We start from the raw sequence: 22,326 nt of genomic DNA on the forward strand, positions 1-22,326 counted from the left end.
TAAATTATGTCACGTCTTTGAATACTGTTATGGCCTCTCTCTTTTGTCTCTTTAGTCCAGCTTCAGAAGCAGCTACAGTGCATCATGTTTCAGAAAACATAAAATCAATGGCAACAGAATAAACAGGGAAATAACAGTTTCAGTAATACTTAAGAAAGTATCTGTTGAAAGGGGAAACAATGTGTTATTTTTCTATAGCATAATAAAGAATACATACTTTTTATGATTATAGATATTGTTTTCTGGATTTTTCTTTTTTTTTGGCAAGTTTCCTGGTCTTTACTTTTTCTGACACTTTACCGTATTTCTTTCTCTTTTTTTTTTTTTTGCAATTTGTAGGACATTTCTTGCCCATTTGATCATTGCCTTTTCTTCCATGTTTTCAAAACAAATCAAATCAATGTGCTCAGTGTTCAAAAGCTCAAATAGCCTGTGTAAGGTGTCTGAACACAGCACAAGAAAAGTGATGCTGATCCAGGTTTCAAAGTGTTAATGTCTAATAAAATGACACTTTTCCTCACTGAAACACTCTTAAGATTAGGTATTTCTGATGGTGTGACAGCAGCTGGTGAACAAAGTGGAGCATTTAGCAGCTAAAGAGAAAGATGTTTCCCTCTGGAGCTGCAGAGACAAAACGCAGAGTTTAAAGAGGCTGAATATTAATATGATTAAGGATGGAGGTTTTTCCTAAAATTGGCCGTTGTGAAAGTCTTGAGGAAGACACAGCAGTCCTTACAGCAGCAGTCAGACCCAATGGTGCACAGGGATTCTTTGAAATTTCCAAGCCATACTAAACCAGTCTGTCCCTTTGTGAACTGATTAAGCTGTTAGCCATAGTGACTAAGATTACTGATGGTTTTCTATATTGTCTCTCAAGGTCTGTGTGCATCTGCCAGCGGGGTTCAGCAATAGGCTCTTGTGTCTAATAAGGCTCTGATAGGATTCATTGTTCAGAGGGGAAAAAAAGTCACTCATTACTTGCTGTATGAAGCACACGGGGGAAGAATATTTATTGGCTATTAGACGACACAAACAGGAACAAGTTTATGGTTGCCAGGTTGTGAAAAATGACCTTGGTTGCTTTTACATTTGGCAAACATGCAGTTATAGGTTCTAATAAGCCATCATGTCTGCAGTTATAAATGCTAATAAGATGATAATATATACACTTTAGTACCCAGAAGGTCAGTGGTCTAATGGTCCATTGGAGGGTTTTTCAGTTGAATTAAAGGTTGCAGACCTGAAACATCTCCCAAGCCTGCAGGGGAACTACGTTGGCCTATTTGTATTTTAAGGTGAACTAATGAGGTGGCATGGTGGTGCAGTGGTTAGTATTGTCTCCTCACAGCTAGAAAGGTCCCAACAGTCCAAAAGACTTCCAGGACAGGTTAAATGGTGAGTCTAAACTTGGAAAGTCTGGTGACTTGTCCAATATCAGCTAGGTTTGGTACCCGAACCCTGTGCCCACCAACAAGATAAGCAATTAGGATAATGAATGGATGAATAAATTCATAAAACCTAGAAATGTCCCAAAGTCCTAAATGTCCTCAAATCCTTTAAACATGTATAAATCCAAGGAAGTACAAGGTGGAATTGATTAGTGATTTTTAAACATAAACAAATTAAATTATTAATTTATTAATAAATTATTAATTAAATTATTAATTAATGGTCCTAAAATGCTAGAAATATTTTAGAACCTCGGAAATGTCCCAACATCCTAAAATCCAAGAAATGTCCTAAAATCTCAAAAACTTCCTAAAATCCTGGAGACACCCTCAAATCCTAGACATATCCTGAAATCCTGTAAATGTCCTAAAATCCTAAACTTCCTAAAGTCCTTCTTGAAATGTTTTAAACTCACAGAAACAGCCAAACATCCTAGAAGCACCCTAAAATTCTAGAAATGTCCCAAAATCCTAAAACCATGGTCAAATCCAAGAAACATCCTAAATCCAAGAAATGTCCTAAAAACATAGAAACGTCACAAAATCCTAGAAATGTCCAAAAATCTTAGAACCATGTAGGCTATGGAGCTGTTGCGACTGGCCCCTGGCCCCTAAGTGTAGCTGAGTATCCCTGCTGTGGATATTATTCATTATACAGAGTTAATAATAATCTGCATGTAGAGAATAAGGTAAATAAAATACATGTGATTTAAAAAAGGCTTATTTAATCATATGTGCAGTGCTGAGGTGTAACAAAGACTGGTGATAAAAGCAGTCCACGAGGACAAAAGGGCTTTTATTACAGCTGTAATTCCTCTGCTCGCCACGCGGGGGACTCGCTGTAACAAAAGCCCTCATTGGTCACAGCTGCTCACCCCAACCAATCAGAGCCGTTTGCGTCTGAACCGTTGCTTCCGGGTGACTTCAGTGAAGAACTCCTTTTGCATCTGCTGCTTTTTGTATTTTCTAAAGGAAAGCTAAAGGCTAAAGAGCTCATAAAACCTTTAGAAAATGAACAGAATATTTGGACGCGGAAAACCGAAAACGCCTCCTCCGAATCTGTCGGACTGTATCGGTAACGTGAGTACCGCGGGCTCAGGTGTATTGTTTGTTTGTTTGTGTTTATTATGTGACCTAACGGGGCCGTTACTGAGCTAGCATGGCCACGATAAGGCAAACCAGCGAAGCTAGCTAGCAAGCTACAGTGACTGAGCACCTGCTACTACTCCCAGCACAGATATCTTCTGTTAGTTTTGTTTTCTTTTGGTTTAAATTGCGATTTTTTAAAGTCGTCAGTAAAACACTGTAAGCACATACAGGCTGGGCATTTTAGCACTGTGCTTATCTATGTTCCCCAGCTCAATATCCTCACATTACATATTAAGTAGACCTTGTTGTGCAATACTTTTTTTTTTTTTATCATTTATTATGTTTTATTACCTTGTTTTATCGCTGCTAGTCACTGAAAGCTGCCAAACATAATCTCAGTGTATGCCTATAATGAATATTAAGTGTCGTATGTCTTTTAAAGGGGTCTATATTTATCTATGTATGTATCTGTTATATTTTTTTTTTTTACTTTTTATGAATGGCTATGGATATTTAATTATGCAGACCAGCATTTTGTCTCCTATACAGTATTTAAACGTTTTATTTTTATTTTTGTAATTAGTAAGTTATTTATTTATAAAGGGCTATCAACATTAATCCACATTTTAACTAATGTAAATGTGCTCAGGTTAACTGGGGAGCTAATTTTCATCAGTACACCCTTGCCTGATGTTAAGAGGCATCCGAAAATATATAACATTTTGAAAACCTATATGAAGATACAGTGTGAACAATTGTTAAGACAAACAACATCAAGATAAAAAAGACACATAATATAGGTAAACATGTACAAGTTAAGAATATACCACATAATTTAACAATATGTGTGAATAAAATTCAAATAGTAGATGATGTAGGAATGTTGTGAGTTTAGTCATTTTTAAATTAAGTAAAGTTAGCCTAAAATCTGAGCTGACATTTTTGGTTTTCAAGAAGCCGTTTCATCACATACATTTTTCTGGTTTTTTTTTTATGCATGTGTTGGTGCAATGCAATGTTTTCCTCTATCAAATTTTCTACATATATGTCCCGGGGTCAAAATGTTGAAATCACCCACTTTATAGTGTAAGGATATTATACTCTGTCAAACCCTCAAATTTGCAGGCAACACTGTTTTCTTGACTTTAAACATTGATACCTCAATAGTGGCTTAATAGATTTTAACCATTCAAAGTACATCTGAAACACTGATCTCAGTTTATTTTTATGAGCTGTGAAAATAGCATTTATCAGTCTTTTGCAATAAAAAACAAAAACAAAAAAACAGTTTGCTGCCCGTAACTTGTTCAGAATGCAGAAGCCAGAATACTGACAAAGACCAGACAGAGAGTACATATAATTCCTGTTTTAAAGTTATTGCATTGGCTGCCTATCAGTTTTAGAATTGATTTTAGGATTCTCTTATTAATGTTTAAAACACTGAATGGTCCGTCACTAGCTTATCTGCCAAGCAGGTTCCTCAGATTCTCTACTGGTGGCTGTTAAGCAAATTATCTCCTTTAAGGCAGTTGTGAATAAAATGTCTGGGAACAAGCTGAAATGTCCTGTAAAACTGATACTTTTTTTTGCGTGGATGGACAGAAATATAGCGCATATTGTCCCAAGGATTTTAACAAAAATCAGTGGGGAATCAGTGTTTAACCACTGCAGCACAAGTCTATTGAACAGTCAGTCTGAGAGAAGAAAAAAGAAACCGTTAAGACATATCTTTTAGCTTGACTTTTACTTAAGGTGCCTCGTCATTGGTTTCCTCATTTTGAAGTCTTATCTTTGGTCTTTTGCTCTTTTTTAAAAAATCTTTTGTGTTTATTTGTTCTTCTGTTTTTATCATAAACATTTGACCATGTATTCTTGTAATGTTTGTGTTTTTACTCGTTCTTTTTTCTGTACTGTTTGAATTTAGCTCTGTGAGGAACTATGGGCTTCATGATTTTATGAAAGGTACCATAGAAATAAAGGTTGAGTGTATTTTATGTGATATCAAAACACACATGCTCAAAACTCAATACAAGGCTCGACCAGGCCCTTGAAAACATGGGATGTTTGTTGAACATAAGGGTGACCCCGTGTTGGGTCTACCAAGATGCTGGAAATTCATTACTCCTCTAACTAATCTCCTCCTCACTCAGGTGGATGCAAGAGCGGAGTCCATAGAAAAGAAGATTGGCAGACTAGACGCTGAACTTGTGAAGTACAAGGATCAGATGAAGAAGATGAGAGATGGGCCCTCGAAGGTAACAACTACAGGAGCTATGAAGATCACGAGATGCAAATAAAGCAAACTGCAGTATTGATTTTTTTCTCTGTTTAAATGCAGAACATTGTGAAACAGAAGGCACTGAGAGTCCTGAAGCAAAAGAGAATGTGAGTCCCACTCGGCACATTTTTTTACCTTTTGATACATTTTAACAGAGTCAGAGATATGAGAACTAAAATCTGATTGCCGTTACACTAAAATCTTACTTCACCAATTGTGACTATGTTGTTAAGGTCCATTAGGAAAAAATCACAAATAAAAATACATTTAATTTACAGCTTCTAACGTAGCAAATCAGGAAAAACGTCAAGGTGGGCGAATAGTTTTGCAAAACACTGTACATGGCTGATAAGCTCTGTAACGAGATATTTCTGTACAGTAATGCCAAATCTTTCAATAGTATGGCTATTTAGAAACTGTGTCATCATTACATAGATTAGAACATTAGAACAACAAAATGCAGTTTAGTATCCAACCAGAAGTGCAAAAAGCAGTAAATTGTAGAGAAATGTGCAGAATCATTTACAGAATAAAATATAGCATAAACAGTTATTGGTATGAATACACAAGATATATACAGCATGTAAAACTAAGCTAAGATATACACCGTATGGACAGTGTAAGAATTTTCAATCAGAGAGCAACAACAGGTTTATTTTCCAATTGTTTTGGTTACATTTCATGTACATTTACTTCAATTTAGAAGATCTTTATCAAAATACCTACATATGTTATTATTATTACCCAATATATTGTCACTCAAAAAACCAATATTGTTCAGGCTCCTAACTAAAACTAAGTGTGAAAAGATAATGTGCGTGATGTAATGTTTTAAACCAGGTGTATTTCTTGTTTTTGCACAGGTATGAAGGTCAGAGGGAGCAGCTGGCTCAGCAGTCTTTTAACATGGAGCAGGCAAACTACACAATCCAGACATTAAAAGACACCAAAACAACAGTAAGAGACACACAGCTTCATAAGAACCAGATTGTCATTCAGATTGTTTTTATACTACCGAAAAGTACCGAGACTGAGTCAAGTCTAAAAAGTTGAACATAGTACTGCTCTCCAGATTCAGACTTGAGCCTCATTGGCGTGTTTCTTTAACTGGAAAAGCATGTGTACCTGGAACGACACAAAACTGATTATCCTGTGCGGATCAAGTGATTTTTTTTACCAAATATTTAACTGTGCGATTTATTTTCTGTTCTCAGGTGGATGCCATGAAGATCGGTGCAAAGGAAATGAAAAAGGCTTACAAGGACGTCAAACTTGACCAGATTGATGTATGTTTGACGCAGCTTCTGTTATCGCTCAGTAGTTATATATAAAACATGACGTGTGATTCCATTCTGTATGTTTGCATGTGGCCTAATCATCAGCTGCTATTCAATGATTATTTGCTGTGAATCCAGTATACCAAATGGTAAATTCTTCCTACTTAGAACAAAATAAAAACAGATGAATTTGCACCTTAATGTCGGTCTTAAGTAAAAATCTATATTCCAGTTGTTCCTGTCAGATATCAGATTTTATTATTGATTATATATATTTGAACTTTCAGGATTTACAGGACCAACTGGAGGACATGATGGAGGACGCCAACGAGGTACAAGAGGCTCTGAGCCGCAGCTACGGCACTCCAGAGTTAGACGAGGATGATCTTGAAGCAGGTAAACCTGACATGTTTGGTTTTTTTCACTTTGGCAGACATCTTTATATCTTGTATGAGCAGTGCGTGACAGCAGCCTTGCAGAACTGCAGCATGTTTCACAGCGTGTGGTGTTCGCACCAGCAGTGTTGTGACTGTGAAGCTTCTGCAAGGCTGCCTGCTGCTATGAGTACTGTATTTCCACATTTGTAAGCACAAATACCACTGATTTCTAAAGTTGTGCAAGCTCCTGCGTTGTCCACAACACGGTCCTGCAAATGTTTCACAATAAAATGCCTTGTGTCAACAACTGATGGGATTCTGTAGACAGAGATGTTGTGAGAGGACTTTTATTTTGAAACAGAAGCTGGAAAGTTCTATAAAAACATATATTTTTGTATTTAAGATAAGATAAGATAAGATAAGATAAGATAAGATAAGATAAGATAAGATAAGATAATCCTTTATTAGTCCCACAGTGGGGAAATTTCCAACATTGCAGCAGCAAAGGGATAGCAAAATAGCAAGATAACTGTGCAAAATAAACTATATTAATAAATAAGTACAAAAACGTGCAGGATGAAGATGAAGGAAATAAGCACAGAGGACGACATAAACAAACAATATATACAGTATTTACAACGCCGAGAATCTCAACAGTTAAATAAAGAATGTTCACAGTTGCATGGGTGAAAGTGAAATTGCACTTGTGGTATTTCCTCATCTCTGTGACAGCAAAAGAGAACAAAACTGTAGTTAAAGGTGTTATAGAGTCAATATTATCATGAAAAACACCGTTTTCACTATTAATTTCTGCTGACAACTGCTTGTGGCACGTACAGAAAAGCGAGCCACCATTTCTCTAGATGTGCCGCAGCTGACATGCAACTTTGTAAAAAATTTTGCGCCGGTCTTCTGGCTGGTGCTGAAGCGTTCCCGCAAAGTTTCAGAAAATCCTATGTGAAACCCCACATCATCATGATACAAAGCTGGTTGAAAATCAGCTAAATATCCCTTTATCAATACGTTTTTTGGTCTTGATAACTTCATAAACTGACGCGTCCTCAGTACGACAGTGACGGTGTAACTGTGCTTGCAGAGCTGGATGCACTTGGTGATGAGCTGCTGCTGGACGATGACAGCTCCTACCTGGACGAGGCGTCGGCTGCTCCGTCTATCCCCGAAGGAATCCCCAGTGACAGCAAAACAAACAAGGTAACAAACTCCAGAGCGCCGTGGAGCCGAGCTGTAGTCCGGGGCCTCTGTGGCTCCAGCCCCAAATGATTTTTTTCTAAAGCCCCAAATCTTTTAGGTTTTTAAAACACCTCCAACTTTGTCATTCAGCTAATATGCACATATTTGTTTGTATGTTATTTTTTTGCTATCAGAGCAGAACAGATTATTATAGTTTGGATTAAAATGTAGCTGCTTGTCAGCTAACTTTACTGCAGTATAATAAATTCAAAGTCAAATGCCTGGAGTCAAATTCCCACTCTCCTCATCCTCAGAGTTATCCCACAGAGGACTCTACACCCACTAAGGGCAAGGTGCAAGACACAAGTTATAATGTGTGCCTACTTTGGAACTATTTCAGCTGGTGCATGCCTTAAAATGTTCGTAGGGTGTAAACAGCGACCTACGTTTGAATTTACGTTTAAACTAGGTTACGTTTAAACTTATGCATAGCTGCTCCTACCCAGCACTGTTTGCTTGTGAAATGTTTCCTTAAAATCCTTCTTTTGATTTCAGGATGGCGTTTTGGTGGATGAGTTTGGCCTGCCACAGATTCCTGCCTCATAAACAAGGAACGCATTCAAAGCAACTGCACTTCAACTGAAAACACTTTTATATGTAGAGTAACATTTATACATGCAAAACATTTGACCCTGACAACACTACGATTTTGGAGCCGTCCTGGTGTTGGGTTGTTTGTTGTTACCACTACCGTGCTAGCATGAGGCCTTGTAACATACTGAACATTTTTTTAAAAGCGTTTTCTTCCTTTCGTCCTTCTGTGTAACACTTGTCGGTCTCGTCTGTCCGCAGAATGACGACGTTTATTTTTATTTGTATTATAGTTTTGTGTGTTGTTCAGTCCATTATGTTTCGAGTTCCCAAAAGTGGAGGTTATTCCCACTTTTCCTGTCTGCAGGTTATTTAAAACATGCAAAATAAATTATGTCTTTTGATTTAACCTCGAATTATTTCATATTTATTACATTTATTAGCACAGATGGGGAACTGAAGCTGTTTATGGCTTACTTGTTGGAACGAACTGTCTGATGCAAAGATGAAGTGCTGAAAATAAAAAAATATACTAATATAGCATACACTTACACTGATTAAGACTTTTTTTTAGGTGGGACTTTTTTCGGCGGCTAAGATACGTTTAGCATTAGTATATTGCTTAGCTTCAGTGTCAGACTGCAGCCTGCTTCTTCAAACTGTGTATTTAATACACTGATGAGCAAAAAAAGCTGTGCTACTAATGAATGTCCAAATTTGTTTAGTCTAAGTGCTTACTGTAGGTCGTACCTATATGTCAACGATAGATGATGGGCACAGAAAAACCTGCACACGATAATAAAATGAACAAAGAAAAACTTTCCAAGAACTTTCATCTTAAAAAAAAATTAAAAAGTGCAGATGCAGAGTGCAACAGTTTGTATTGAGCTTACATTTCTCGTTCGTCTTCTCTCTGTGGTCGCCACACTTATCAATCCAGTGTCCAGCTCTCAGTCTGTCCTGCGTCCACCGCAGGGGCCCATTGGATCTGGATGTTTGGGGTTTTTCAACAGAAAAAAGGAAGATAAAAGGTTTACATTTAACAGAAAATACCAAATGTAGCCCTTTAACACCTGCATCATCAGCATCAGCTTTCTTGTGTTGCGTTCCTTTCACAAGATATTTGACCCTTTCAACACTTGAGCAAATTGCTGTGATTACTTTTGAAAACATGGGAGAAAAAGCAATGACCAACTGGGCAAGAAATATCCCAAAAACTGGATTATTAGATAATGATCTAAAAAAAATAGGGAAAAATGTCAAGACTATATTTACAATTATAATAAATTTATATTTAGAATTGTAACAAAAAAATTATGATATATGAAACATTTTTCAGCTCTTTTTGTTGTTCATTTTTATGTTTGTTATTTTTACTTTTTTGTGCTTTCTTGTGTCTTCAAAGTTTTTTTTTTAAAAACCAAGATCTTAAAAACCCTTTTTGTTTACAAAGGTCTTAGAATTTTTAATTTTATAATGTTTAATGTTATAATTTTATATTGTAGGCCCAGTTTAATATCAAACCCAATTTATAGTTTATATGTGATAGGGGATGCCTGCTCCTCTGTTTCAGCAAAGGAGTCCTCGACCAGAATAACTTCTACCACCAGTCAGTCAAAGGTCTCATTTCTTTCTCTTTCTGCTTCCCTAAAGAGAAAATAAAACATCATAACAGCAATCCCTTAATAAAGCCATACTGCCTCAATAAAATAAAAAACTTGGCAAGAAATCCATTAAAATGTGAGAAAATGAAACCAAAACAGCACGCTCAAAAATAATACGCCCACAAAAGCAAAAGTAAAACTGTGCGGTCTTTGAGTGTCATCTTACAAAGCCAAGGAGGCATATTTTTAGCCCCCTTTTCCACCCTTGCCATTTAAAAGCTTAGTAATAATTCATATAAATACCTAAATACAGTTTCAAATATCTCCTAACTGCAAGGACTAAGAATCAACGCTAGAAAATAATGAATTTCATAATGATGTAATGATTTATGTATTTGTCGGCCCACAGGTAAAACAAAAGTGAACTTTTTAGAGTGTTTGACAAATGTCATGCACCAGAGGGACACAGAAGGTGTTGATGTTGGATGTTCAGACTCAGAAGATGCTCTTCTGTATCGGTATATATGCAGCTTTGAGGAGAAGAATCAGAAGCGTTGGCTATTTTGGATTCCGCTTAAAAGTCCGACTCTGGTGGGACTCGAACCCACAACCTTTGAATCACTTCTCAAGTGTTGACTAGAAGTCCAATGCGCTATCCATTGCGCCACAGAGCCGCTTGCTTAGCTTTGTTTGTACACAAAATCGAAATGTTGTGATCGTACCGGAAATGCCTCTATGACTAATTTTGGAGATTTTGACGAGATTTCCATTGTTTGTTTCTTGTTTGTTTTTAATTTGGCACCAGCATAACTTTGTGTTAAAAATAAAAGGGCTGCATTAAAAAAAATAAAAATATAATGTGTGCGGTTGCTTGGAAAAATACTTTCCAGTTGTGTCTTTTTTAAAATCAGTATTGTATAATATTTAGTTCGTATGTAAAGTTACGCTGTTTAAAAGAAGTTAGAACAACTGTTTCCGGTGTCTCCCGGAAGTAGTTAGTTAGCTATCAGCAACAGTTAGCTAGTCGTGTTATTCATGTTGTAACTAAAGGACGCTAAGAGCCAAAATGTCAGCGCAAACTTTAACAGTGACAGTTGCATACGGTAATACGACTTTTCATGATGTTACACGATGATTACCAGATCAGTGATAGATATAAAAATGCGAGTTTACCAACCAGCGACCATCGCTGTGGTAGCTAGCAAGTGTTTAGCTAATGTGGCTACAGTTAGCTCTTACAGAACATTTTACTTTAACAGCTTTGGGAAACATGCCATCATAGCATGTACTTTTATGTGTAACATTTATTGAATTGTGATTTAATTAAACTACAAGTAGTCTGAATTAGTAAAGCATCATCTAGAACAGCAGGTCTCAACCAATATCCACTTTTCTATCATGAGTAAACTGATGATCATCAGCCAAGTGATATATTTCATGGATATTTCTGATAAGATTAAGCTAGAAAAAATCCATAAGTGTAGGAAGTTTGTGTAAAACAATCGACTTGGGAGAGATTAATTAATGAGATTGATTTTTGAGAGTTTTTTTTTCTTTTAGGATTTTTTAAAAAATACATTTCTATGTATTTTCTTTAAGTTTCTTAAACTTTAAAATAACAATTTCATTTAGTTTTTTCACAGAGGTTACAGGAATGCTGGGATACAAACCCATTGTATATTTTTATAGTTTTCTTACACCCCTCAAAATCCAGAAGGGCCCACAACCCCCTGTGAAGCTTTGGCGACCCCTAGTGGGGGTCGGGACCACAGGCAGTTTTAAAAAATCACCTCCCAGTTTTATGACATTTTCAGAGTCGCAGCTATAATTTTTTTCTTCCCACTCCAGGATCTACTAAGCACAGCATCACATTAACTGGCCAGGATGATGGTAAGGGCCCCATTGTCAAAGACCTCTCAGATGCTCTCGCCCAAGCTACCGGAGTTCCTCAAACCTCACAGAAACTCATCTTTAAAGGTAGACTGTCTTTTCTTCCACAGTCAAGTGAGCTTTTGTATCATATTATATATTCAGCTCTCACGCTGCCTTAACTGTCCTGGTTTTCCAGGAAAATCCCTGAAAGATGCTGATGAGAGTCTGTCGAGTTATGGAATAAAAGAAGGCTGCAAACTCATGCTGATTGGAAAGCGGGTAAGACCTCTACTTAACTTTACTTTACTTTATTTGCATACATGTGTAGAGAAAGGACAATAAGAAATAAAAATGCATGTATTGAAGCATGGGAACTTTTTATTTATTCTGCCTGGTCCTCGTGTGAGTCAGTATGAACAGGACCACACAAGGTGCCAGTGTGCATCTTTTGCCCATGTATTGATCTCTCTGACATACTTATACTCATCTGACATGGTCTGGCTGGTCTGTAAAACTGAATTGTGCTTATTGGATAATCTGAATCTGAATGTGAAAAGTTTGAACACTGTGCAGGAAAGTTTAGAGGCCACAAAACAGCTTATGAAGATAGCTCACATATAAACCCTTTGAGATCTGAGCATATTGGCTTAATTTCTTTCAAAAACACAGAAGAAGCAGTGAGCAATGAAAGAAAAAAGGACCCAAAAACAATCAAGAAATTAGTAAAGAAAATAAAAAAAATAAAAAATTAAACAAGAATACAGTTTTTCCCTAGCCTTTCGTTTTCCCTAAACATTTTCACTAGCTTTTAAAAATAATTTTCTAAATCTACCAATGTCCTGTAATTTGTTGAACATTTTTTGCCAAATTGCTCCTCACCTCTGCAGTTCAATGAATATTGATTAAAGGAAGTCCAACAAAACGGAAGATAAAAGTCCTTATAGTGAGTGTCTTGTAGGAAATGAGTGGAAAAAGTTCTGGAAAATGGCAGACAAGTTATAAGTAAGGTGGACATATTTTTACATAAATACCCAGGTTTTGGTATATGTTCACATGTGTGTTGTCTCTGATTTGGAAAAGTATATTTAATTAAATACTGACAATAATCTACAAACAGAACAGTCCTGAGGAAGAGGCTGAACTGAAGAAGCTGAAAGACATTGAGAAATCTGTGGAACAGACGGCCAAAAAGCTGGAGAAGGTCGACGGGGAGTTGACTGGACTCAAGAATGTAAGCCTTCAGTTGTGTATTTTAACATTTTACTGCCTTGGTCTATTCTGTTCTCAAATATAATTTGATTTGTTGATTATAATCTTGTTTCAGGGTTATTAAAGGTGCTGGAATTTGACACCATGGAACTTAGATACTGGAATACCTTAAAAATTAGAAATGTTTTTGTGCCGTAAAAAAGTATTTGAAAAAACAGACTGAGAAATTATTATTATGATTTTACAGATTAGATTCATGTTTTAAACTAGGAAGCCGAGAACAGCCTCGAGCAGTAAGAGCTCAGAGCAGCAATGGCTTCCCAAACACCAGGAAAAAGTCGGCGTCAGATGTCCTACAAACATATTCATATTCATTCACATTACACTCTTAGAAATGTAAAAGGTTACATAACTATTTCGATTACTTTATCAAAGTAATGGAACTTATTACATTTAATGACTTTTCTAACAAATGTTCTTAAACAGGATGATAAAACTGAAAAGACCTAAAAGGATGTGCAGTTATGCATTGTGCAAAATAAGCTATGTCACCTTTGACAATGTGCCATAATGCAGCAATCAATACAAATACAAGCAACAAACACAGTATTACAATGTCAATTACTACAGTCTTTCATTTTCTGAGGCATGTGGATACTTTTTAGCATCTCAACATTGTTTTTGTGAAGGACTATTGCGCTCTTTCAGTGACTATGCCTGGTGCTATATTCATTATTGTATGTTGACAATGTTGTTTTATGTCTTGTTGTATGTTGACAGTGGTGGAAAATGAGTTTCCCTTCGAGGAGTACTAAAGTTAACCCTATCCTATACTATCCTAACATAAGTGCATAAATGTTGCACTCAAATTATCGCTCAAACAGCTTTGCCAAACAACATTGTCTAAAAAATTGGCCAAGGAAGGCAATCCTGCACAGCAGCAAAAAAAAAAAAGTAAAGCCACAGGATGAATGTTTTATTCAAAGTGTTAATGTTTCTCTAAAAACAGATTTTTTTTTCATATGTAACCCACATTTTGATGAGTAACTGTCATTTTATTAATTTTTTTCTCAATAACTATAACTGATTACAATGACATTTATTTTGTAATTTAACTGCCTACAAAATAATCACACCAGAGGAGCATCAACCGTAAGCACGAGTTTTAGCTTTAATTTGGCAGTAAATAATCAGCTGTATGTGACGGCGGAGGGAATTTGCACTATTCTTCGCATCCGATAGCTGTGGAGTAAACAATTTCCTCCTTGAAATTAAAAATGAATGCTCCTTGAATTTGACTTGCCCCTGTCTGTACGAACTTTGTCATTATCACACATTTTTTCCCACAGGGCTTCCTGGCCAAAGACCTCCAGGCGGAGGCGTTGGGTAAACTCGACAACAGAGTGAAACTAGCAGCTGAACAGTTCATGAAGATCCTGGAGCAGATCGATGCAATGGTGACCTTTTTCTTTTATTTTTATATACACTTTCTTTATTCAGTGTCTTCATTATTGATTCAATTTCATGTTCAGTCTTTTTTTGTTCAATTTTATTTTGTTTTTCTGATTTTTTTTCCCTGTATGCCATACATTTACAAACCCTGAACTGTTTTTTCTGTTTTAACAGACCGTCCCGGAGAATTTCAATGACTGCAGAATGAAGAAAAAGGGACTCGTAAAGACGGTGCAGGTAAACCTTTTTTTCAGCCACCAAAGTGATTTAATAGAAAATCCCTTTCGAATATTGACTTCAGTTATTAAGTGTGATTATTTACTGTCAATAGGATTTCCTGGCGCAGTGCGACAAGATCGAGGCTTGTATATCAGACCACCTATCAAAGATCCAGTCAAAAAATCTGGCCCTGGCGGAGTAGAGCTATGAATTCTCCCATATTGTGTGCTATACGTTGCTCTGTGAGCAAATGCAAAGTGTACAGAAAGTGTGTGTGGATGCGATCCTTATCTATTTATTGTCGGGTTGATGTGTGTGAGAAATCCATCATCACAGAGAATCCTGTAAACAGGAGGAGGGAGGCGATACCGAGAACATCTGGGATACGTTCTCTTCTCCTCGAGATTTTGTAACCACAGTCGCTCTGTAAAAGGAACAGAGGTGTGTTGAATTGTGGCAAATTATGTGGATCCATTTAAAGTGTCCGAAAAATTGCTGACTAGAACTGCCACAGCCAAATTATCAACAATGACATCAGAAAACTAGAATTCACCCGTTCATCACCCAGTATCTCACAAATTGTACAAAAACAGAGAAAACTTTTTTCTTATCTTGATGTACCCACTGTGGTATGCACACATAAGGCCAAAAGTATGAGGACACTAATAAGTGTTAAATGCTATGTTAACAGCTTCCATTCTTCTAGTAAGACTTTCCACAGGATTGTGGAAGCTGACTGCAGTGATTTGCTCTTATACAGCTGCCAGATCAGTGAGGTCAGGCACTGATGTCGGGAGAGGAGGCTCACAGTTGGCGTTCTAGGTCATCCCATAGGTGTTATGAGGTTAAGTTATAGCTCTGTGCAGGCACGTGAAATTCATCACCAAACTGGGAAAACTGTTCCTTTAAGGACCCTAATTTGCACACAGGCATTTTCATTTTGTACTAGGAAAGTGTCCTTCATGAAGTAATGTCAGTGTTAGGTCCATTCGAGATAAATTTTGCCTCACCTGGGCTACGAACAGCCCCGACAAAAAGTAGCGAAACAATCATTCAGATGAAAACGGTGGTGTGTTTTGTATTATGCAGGTGCCTTTTAGTATGGTGGGGTTTAATTAAATTACATTCAAAGTGGCGTTATTTGCAGTGAAAACATACGTTTACATTGCCGAACAAGCATGAATATACACCAATCCCAGCATGCCCTTGGTGCTGCAGACAGTTTAGAACAACTGAGGTACCTGGCTCTTGTGAAATTGTTGACTTAAGTCTACATGATATCAAGTCGGGATCAAGACAGATGCAAATCAAACCAGCGTGCATTGTGTGGCGATCGATTCTTTGCAGGTCTGGCTAATCAGACCTATGTAATAATAATGAGCCTAATGTCTAATTTGCCGTTGTTTAGGGATTAGGACTAAAAAACTATAATCGAAACCATTTAATGACTGGGAGAAAAACTTTTTGTGATGTTAGTCACATAAAAATGCAAAACAAATTCCAGCGTCTCACTTGTGAGGACTTGCTGCTTTTCTTCATCATATGTGATAGAAAATGTAGGGCATTTTTCAAATTTTAAAAAATCAAAGCGTTAATAAATGAAGTGAAAAAATATCTTAGTCGCCCTAAAGTAAAAAAAATATACTAAGTACATAATGCTGTCCTTAAACTTTTGGCCATATGGTGTATCTTTATTATTCTACACTGAGTCGGCACCTTTTGTTTAATCCAGTGATTGATCCTGTGTAATCACAAAGCTTTGAAATGAATTGGATCTGGGGAATTGTTCTTGCTTTAAGCCGTCTCTAAAACTGACACATCACATCTGTTTTCCTTTGTTTTAAAATAAAAACATTTTAAAAAATGAATAGAGCATTGGTGATTCATCTCAGTCCACAATTTAGTCTTTAATCTTCTACAAAATACAAATGATTCAGTAAAAACAAACCGATCACAGACTCCGTGTTTGTGTTTATTTCCAGCTTTATCCATGAGGGTCTTTTCATACATCTTTGCTAACTTACACAGAACCTTAAGTGGCGTTTTCACAGATGTGCAAATGAGCTTTGGGAGTAGTGGTTGGAGGGGGTCCAGAGGTACAGTATGGTCCCATAAGCAGCTTGAATAAATGACCTTCAGTAAGCTATACCACGGTGAAGCTTGTCATGAGCCAAATAACAGGATATAGCTGTTTCTAACTTCGAGTGGAAACACACAATTTACAGAATAAACCTTGTGCGGAGCTGCTTCTGTCACTAATCATCTTTGTCCTTTGCGCCGTGCTTTAGTATGCGTGTGAATGCTACATAATTGAAGTTGCCTTTCTTGTCGATGGGCGCCTCTCGGAAGAGCTCGTCCACTTCTTCGTCGGTAAACCTGTCGCCCATCGTAGTGAGCAGCTCCCGCAGGTACTCCTCCTGGATGATACCTGTGAGAGAAGTTGATTCATGTTTTAGTTTAATTTACTGGGTTTCCACTGTCATGGAAAACCTGGAAAAAGTCATGGAAGAGTTTGACGTAATGTAGCTCTAATATGTGTCAAAATGTGATGTTTTGTTGACCATCAACAAAGTTAATTTCTTAATTTTCTCCCCACATTATGCGCTCCCTACATGTATGCCAACTAGCTGAAATTATATTTGAATAGAGGCAAGAAGGAAAAAATGTGCTATGGGTACTTGAAAAGTCATGGAAAAGTTACAAATTTTGTTTAAAAAAAATATGTGTGAACCCTTGATTTAAAAAAAATTAACAGTAATTTAAATCACAGAACAAACATTAAAGTAATTTATCAATAAAAAGGTCAGTTTGCAGGTTACAGTTTCTCAGATGTAAGAACTAGCTGAGTTTCTGAGTTATATTTACAGTATATTACTGTAGTTGACATAAAACCATGTTTCTTTTCTTTGACAACCCCTTGTAGTGTGCATGGATGATTTTTATTATCAAAATAAAACAGGAGTACAAGTATTTCTTTAAACAGTTTGTATTTTTTAACACCAATCACCTTTTGAACTGCATATCTGGACAAGTGCATAAATAATCAAAAACATGTTTTTTTTTTAAAGACTTTTTCAGCATTTGTGGACAAAACATTTAATTAATAATTCGAAAATTTTTCTGACTGAACAATACTGAAAATAGGTTTAATTTCCACAAGTAAATTTAGGAAAGAAAATCCAGACTTAAAGCCTTTACATTATTTGTGCAATAACAATTTAACTGCAATATTTCAACTGCACTGTGCCATTCTTTTTAATTCTTACCTATTCTTGTGTTCATATTTAGCCACCCTGTAGTACGATGCACATAATTGTTTATTTTGTTGCCTTTGAGAATTCAACCCTTTTGATCAAGAAGATTTTTAGCAAATCAAAAACATATCTTGATAACCTTGTGTCTGGAGCATAAACTGGATCACGGTGGCATCACGGTGTACAGTGCACATTTAAAATGTACCGAAAACTTCAACTCACCTGTGCCCTCCTCGTCAAAGCAGGCAAAAGCGTTGCGGATCACATCCTCCGGATCTGTGCCGTTCAGCTTCTCTCCAAACATGGTCAGGAACATGGTGAAGTTGATCGGACCGGGCGCTTCGTTCATCATCATCTCCAGGTACTCGTCTGTGGGGTTCTTACCTGGGAAATGGTCGGAGTAATGAGGAGTTATGACACTCAGCCCTTGCCCACCTTATGTGCTGAAAGTCACACAATCACAGGTGCTGATATATTTCCTTTCTTCATCTCTTAATGTAACTTTAACGAACTGCATTCAGTACAGTTGGTAGGTTTACCTAATGAGGCCAGCATGTCATGGAGGTCTTCTTTGTCGATAAAACCATCCCTGTTTTGGTCGATCATGTTGAAAGCCTCCTTGAACTCCTGAATTTGCGACTGGTCAAACATGGCAAACACATTGGAGGTGGCACGCTGGGGGCGCTTCTTGGTGTTCTTTCCCTTGGCCCTTTTGCTCGACATGTTGGTGGTTTGTCGTTTACCCCCTCCTGAAATACAGAGCAAGAGGCTGTCAGCTACAGCTTGACAGTATAATCAAAACTTATTACACTGTTGGCATTTATCTCAATAACAATTCATGTTAGTACAAAAGGTATTTGTGTTCCTGCTCATTGTAGTTTATATGTTTGTATGGATTGCTTACAGTTTTCTCATCATGGTCTCATTCTCCAAGTTAGAGAAGACAGAACTTTATTTATCTCTGTGCAGTAGTTTCAATGCAAAGTTTAAAGAGTGCAATACACCAAGGACTAAAACAACATATAAGAAAATTCAAATATATAATATATATAACATGAAAACAGGAAACATTTCCAGGAAAACCGCATAATAATTTAAAGTGCACAAGTAAGATTAAGATTGAATTTGTTAAAGTGATTCAGATTCAACTACACTTAATTGTTTCGATCATGTATGCAAATTTAAGGACTCCCAATCACACCATCATAATTAATAACCACATTTCCCGGTTTAACTGCTTTTCTAACAATCATCTCACAATTGAAAATACCTTCAGATGTCACTTTAAACTGCATTTTAACTTCGCTGGTGAACCACAATCAGTTCGATAAAATGAGAGTACTGTCAAAACAAATGATGATAGCGTTAGCCTGCCACACATTAGCCCAAAACAATAAATAAAAACTTATCTTTATTGAAGTGAGAAATTAATTTTCCATGTTTGTATTACAAACAACACATTTTTTGCGACCCAACATGCTTCAGAAACCCAAGATAGCGTGAGGTAAACATTTCATTTACTAGCTAACATCACTTAGCTAACCCACTGTTGACCTCAATACCTGACTGACCAGATGACCAGTTAGCTTTAGCGAGCTAACTGACATCAATTCACAGGAGAAACGCCAACCTAATGTGGCCTCAATAATGCGCTTAAGATTCAAAGGCATCAATTAAATCACCCACCTCAGAAAATACAAGCAAACGGCTGCACAAACAGCTACCAGAGCATCCACAGGATGATGAAGAGGGAGCAACCATCAATGTTTTATTTCCTCTTTTCCAAACTGACCAATCACAGCCGAGCTGGACGGAGCCAACAGACTGGAATGTACCATGTCATCCTCACATTTTGGTTTATTTGTGTTTTTAAACCGGACCGGAGGAGTTTATTAGATAGTCATAAATGTGAATAATTAAAATAAAGTAAGTTATGTTTGTATTATTTTGGTAATGTTTTTATGTTTGTCTGAATGACCAGTGTTGTACTTTATAAACTCCCCCACCAGACGGCAGCAGTTACTAACAAACCAAAACGCCACTTCACGAGCTTTATTTTGTGTCTCGAAGTAGAAAATAGTGGTGTATTAAGACGGGCTAGTTAGGATTTTGCGCAACAGAATGACTGCTAATCGGTTACAAACAAGTAAGTTGGGAAAATGAAGTCGTTATTTTGGGGAAATTGTGATATTTAAAGCGGTTGGTGGTCACAATTTGGTGCAGCCGGTGAATGAATTTGACTCAATGACGCTGAAGTTAGCTTCCAATTCGTCGTTAACCCTCTGAAACCTGACTCAACATCAGGTTTCTCATGCTGCGACCGGACAAACATGCCCAAACAAACTGGTTCAATTACAAAAAGAAAGATAGGGAAAATTCGAAAATCCTCAAAAAAAAAACAAAAAAAAATCCTTTAGGTAAGAGTCGAGTACAAATGATATCTTTAGAATATGTCACAGAAAATTAATTCATTTATTATTTGATTTAACTTTAAGCTTTTTGTTTTCAGGCCATTTTCTGGGGTTGTTTACTTTTTCATCCATTTTCAATTCATTTTATTTATTTGTTTATTTTTTTAACAAACTGGTTAGATTTTTTTAGAAATCAATGGGGGGAAAGGCATTGAGCAAGTTGACAAGAAATGTGAAAGAAAGAAGAAGAAAAGCTGAAAAATGTGATTTTACAAACAAGGCAAAGCAGAAGCAAGAAGGGTTTCCTGCAGAGGCAACAAACCAATAAGAGCTGAACTAAGGCCAGATTTAAAGTAGAATTAAACAAGAGACAAACCATTATCAAAAAGAAAAACAACAACAAAAAACAATAATAACCCATACTAATAGGAGAAAATACAATTCAAAGAATAAAAGCAGTAAACACAGAAATAATAGCACTAATAATAGCACTAAACATGATCAAGATGGAAGAATGAATTACAAGATAAATTAAAAAATTTAAAAAATTGATGAATTAAAGTAGACAATATCACATAAAAGCAAGTCATTAAAAATGGGTTTTAGGAAGTGACTTTAGAGAAGTCACTGATTCTGTGAGCCTTATCTCCTCGAGCAGGTTGTTTCAAAGCTGAGGGGCCCTGCTGGCAAAAGCACGGTCACCTTTACTTTTAAGACTCAACCATGAAATGATCAGAGGGGCCCCACCTGAAGATCTGAAGCAGCTAACTGGCTTACACAGGGTCAACATTTCTGTTATGTAGCTCGGGGCCAGAGCCAGACAAGCTTTAGAAGTGATCAGTAAAATCTTTTAATCAAGTCTAAAATGAACAGGGAAAGTTAGGTTTCCCACAAATTTCCCCTTAATAGCCAAATCTGAATCCAACTTCAGTGTCCTCCTAACTCATGTGTAAAGGTAGTGTGGCAGGGTTTAGGTTCAGGTTTTGGAGAAATCCATATTATCCAATTAACCAGGTAGCAGGCAATGAAGTCCTGTAGCTCTTCTCCTATCCTACTTCCTATTAGTAATTAGATCTACAGTTACACACCACAAATCTCCTCATTTCCCCCTTAAGTGCAGCACCCAGCAGAGGGCCAGGCCAGGCCCAGCAGAGGCTCCTCAGCTCGCCTGGCCCTTCTCATGGTCTAAATTTAAAGCCGTCCCAGCCTTAAAAGGTCGGGACGGTGTCTTGTGCATTCTGCCGAGTGGCAGCATTATTTTTGTTCAGTGGACTGCCGTCCTGTCCGCTGCCCCTCACCCTGCTGCTTTCTGGATTTGCTTTAGCTACTTTTGGAATAGCACACTCTTTCTCTTATTTTCGACTATTGTGGATTGGCGACTTTTTGGTCGTGGTGAGTAACATATTTTTTCTTTATTAATAAGTCTGTCTTTATTTATAATGAGGAGTTGTTCCAGTGTATGTCTTTTGAGGCCTGAGGCCTTCTTTTAACCACCTCATTATTGTTTTTTCTTTAATAATGTGTTTTTATTCAGGTGTTTATTGTCTCTAACAAGGTTTTTTGTCCATTCTTTACTACTGTGTCCTTGTAGATTAGCCTGCATGTGTCACTGAAGTGAAATTTCATCCTAAAACAAGAGCTTATCCATTCTATTAACATTCGCTTAACCTCAAAACGATTTATTTAATGACTCAGATCTCTTTATGCCCTCTGTGCCCTCATGGCTCACATATCCACTTTACTGTCTGTGTCTCTTTACAAATAAAGAGTCACACAGTAAACACTGCCTGTTGTAGGTGCTGCCTAAGGACATGATCATCAGAAAATACAGAATTTAGTCAATCATCATGAACGGCAGATCTTACCTTTTTGATCTGTGGTTACGTGATGATTGGGCCTGTGCCCAGTGGGAGCTGCTCATGTTTTCAAGCTGTGGCCGATAACTTCAGAAGTACCTATCGAAGCTGAAATTATTCACAGATTGATTGGTGAATCCACAAAAATGTGGATTGATAAAAGATTAATTTAAGTCATACCGATGTGCAAAAATTTCC

General features: G+C 37.0%; 4 protein-coding genes and 1 non-coding gene across 5 annotated transcripts in view; 3 read left to right on the top strand and 2 right to left on the bottom strand.

Moving 5' to 3' along the window:
• Positions 1 to 2,336: 2,336 nt before the first annotated feature.
• Positions 2,337 to 8,660, top strand: chmp5a (charged multivesicular body protein 5a). The gene is made up of 8 exons (XM_042497737.2): positions 2,337 to 2,528; positions 4,688 to 4,792; positions 4,876 to 4,922; positions 5,679 to 5,772; positions 6,030 to 6,101; positions 6,380 to 6,488; positions 7,566 to 7,681; positions 8,216 to 8,660. Exons 1-8 carry the CDS (start codon positions 2,460 to 2,462, stop codon positions 8,264 to 8,266), a joined length of 663 nt encoding a protein of 220 aa, XP_042353671.1. The 5' UTR covers positions 2,337 to 2,459; the 3' UTR covers positions 8,267 to 8,660.
• A 1,778-nt stretch (positions 8,661 to 10,438) lies between these two features.
• Positions 10,439 to 10,529, bottom strand: trnar-ucu (transfer RNA arginine (anticodon UCU)). Its single transcript is given in 2 exon segments — positions 10,439 to 10,474; positions 10,493 to 10,529. It is a non-coding gene; the product is annotated as a tRNA-Arg (tRNA).
• Positions 10,530 to 10,822: 293 nt separating this feature from the next.
• bag1 (BAG cochaperone 1) lies at positions 10,823 to 16,475 on the top strand. The gene is made up of 7 exons (XM_042497612.2): positions 10,823 to 10,958; positions 11,704 to 11,832; positions 11,924 to 12,006; positions 12,845 to 12,958; positions 14,286 to 14,393; positions 14,563 to 14,625; positions 14,720 to 16,475. Exons 1-7 carry the CDS (start codon positions 10,922 to 10,924, stop codon positions 14,807 to 14,809), a joined length of 624 nt encoding a protein of 207 aa, XP_042353546.1. The 5' UTR covers positions 10,823 to 10,921; the 3' UTR covers positions 14,810 to 16,475.
• Positions 16,476 to 16,493: 18 nt separating this feature from the next.
• On the bottom strand, positions 16,494 to 19,685 carry myl12.2 (myosin, light chain 12, genome duplicate 2). The gene is made up of 4 exons (XM_042497613.2): positions 19,548 to 19,685; positions 18,401 to 18,610; positions 18,084 to 18,245; positions 16,494 to 17,035 (listed from the first exon to the last, which is right to left on the bottom strand). The coding sequence occupies exons 2-4, from the start codon at positions 18,582 to 18,584 to the stop codon at positions 16,863 to 16,865; spliced, it is 519 nt and encodes a 172-aa protein (XP_042353547.1). The 5' UTR covers positions 18,585 to 18,610; positions 19,548 to 19,685; the 3' UTR covers positions 16,494 to 16,862.
• Positions 19,686 to 21,502: 1,817 nt separating this feature from the next.
• The window catches only part of myom1a (myomesin 1a (skelemin)), a 32,706-nt gene continuing 31,882 nt past the window's right edge, over positions 21,503 to 22,326 (top strand). Inside the window, exon 1 of the mRNA XM_088085694.1 lies at positions 21,503 to 21,664. The gene's annotated coding sequence lies outside the window, so the exon portion shown is untranslated. The remainder of the gene's footprint in view (positions 21,665 to 22,326) is intronic.

The sequence above is a fragment of the Plectropomus leopardus genome, chromosome 12, assembly GCF_026936395.1.
Source record: "Plectropomus leopardus strain MGB_pleo_1.0 chromosome 12, ASM2693639v1, whole genome shotgun sequence".
NCBI lineage: Eukaryota > Metazoa > Chordata > Actinopteri > Perciformes > Serranidae > Plectropomus > Plectropomus leopardus.

Excerpts from the sequence above, each read along its gene's own strand:
- myl12.2 (XM_042497613.2), bottom strand. The coding sequence starts at position 18,584 with ATGTCGAGCAAAAGGGCCAAGGGAAAGAACACCAAGAAGCGCCCCCAG. Across the intron at positions 18,246-18,400 it reads TGACATGCTGGCCTCATTAG|GTAAGAACCCCACAGACGAG; the intron begins GTAAACCTACCA and ends ACCATTTCCCAG. Across the intron at positions 17,036-18,083 it reads CTTTGACGAGGAGGGCACAG|GTATCATCCAGGAGGAGTAC; the intron begins GTGAGTTGAAGT and ends CTTCTCTCACAG.
- bag1 (XM_042497612.2), top strand. The coding sequence starts at position 10,922 with ATGTCAGCGCAAACTTTAACAGTGACAGTTGCATACG. Across the intron at positions 10,959-11,703 it reads AACAGTGACAGTTGCATACG|GATCTACTAAGCACAGCATC; the intron begins GTAATACGACTT and ends TTCCCACTCCAG. Across the intron at positions 14,626-14,719 it reads GACTCGTAAAGACGGTGCAG|GATTTCCTGGCGCAGTGCGA; the intron begins GTAAACCTTTTT and ends TACTGTCAATAG.
- chmp5a (XM_042497737.2), top strand. The coding sequence starts at position 2,460 with ATGAACAGAATATTTGGACGCGGAAAACCGAAAACGCCTCCTCCGAAT. Across the intron at positions 5,773-6,029 it reads TAAAAGACACCAAAACAACA|GTGGATGCCATGAAGATCGG; the intron begins GTAAGAGACACA and ends TTCTGTTCTCAG. Across the intron at positions 6,102-6,379 it reads TCAAACTTGACCAGATTGAT|GATTTACAGGACCAACTGGA; the intron begins GTATGTTTGACG and ends TTGAACTTTCAG.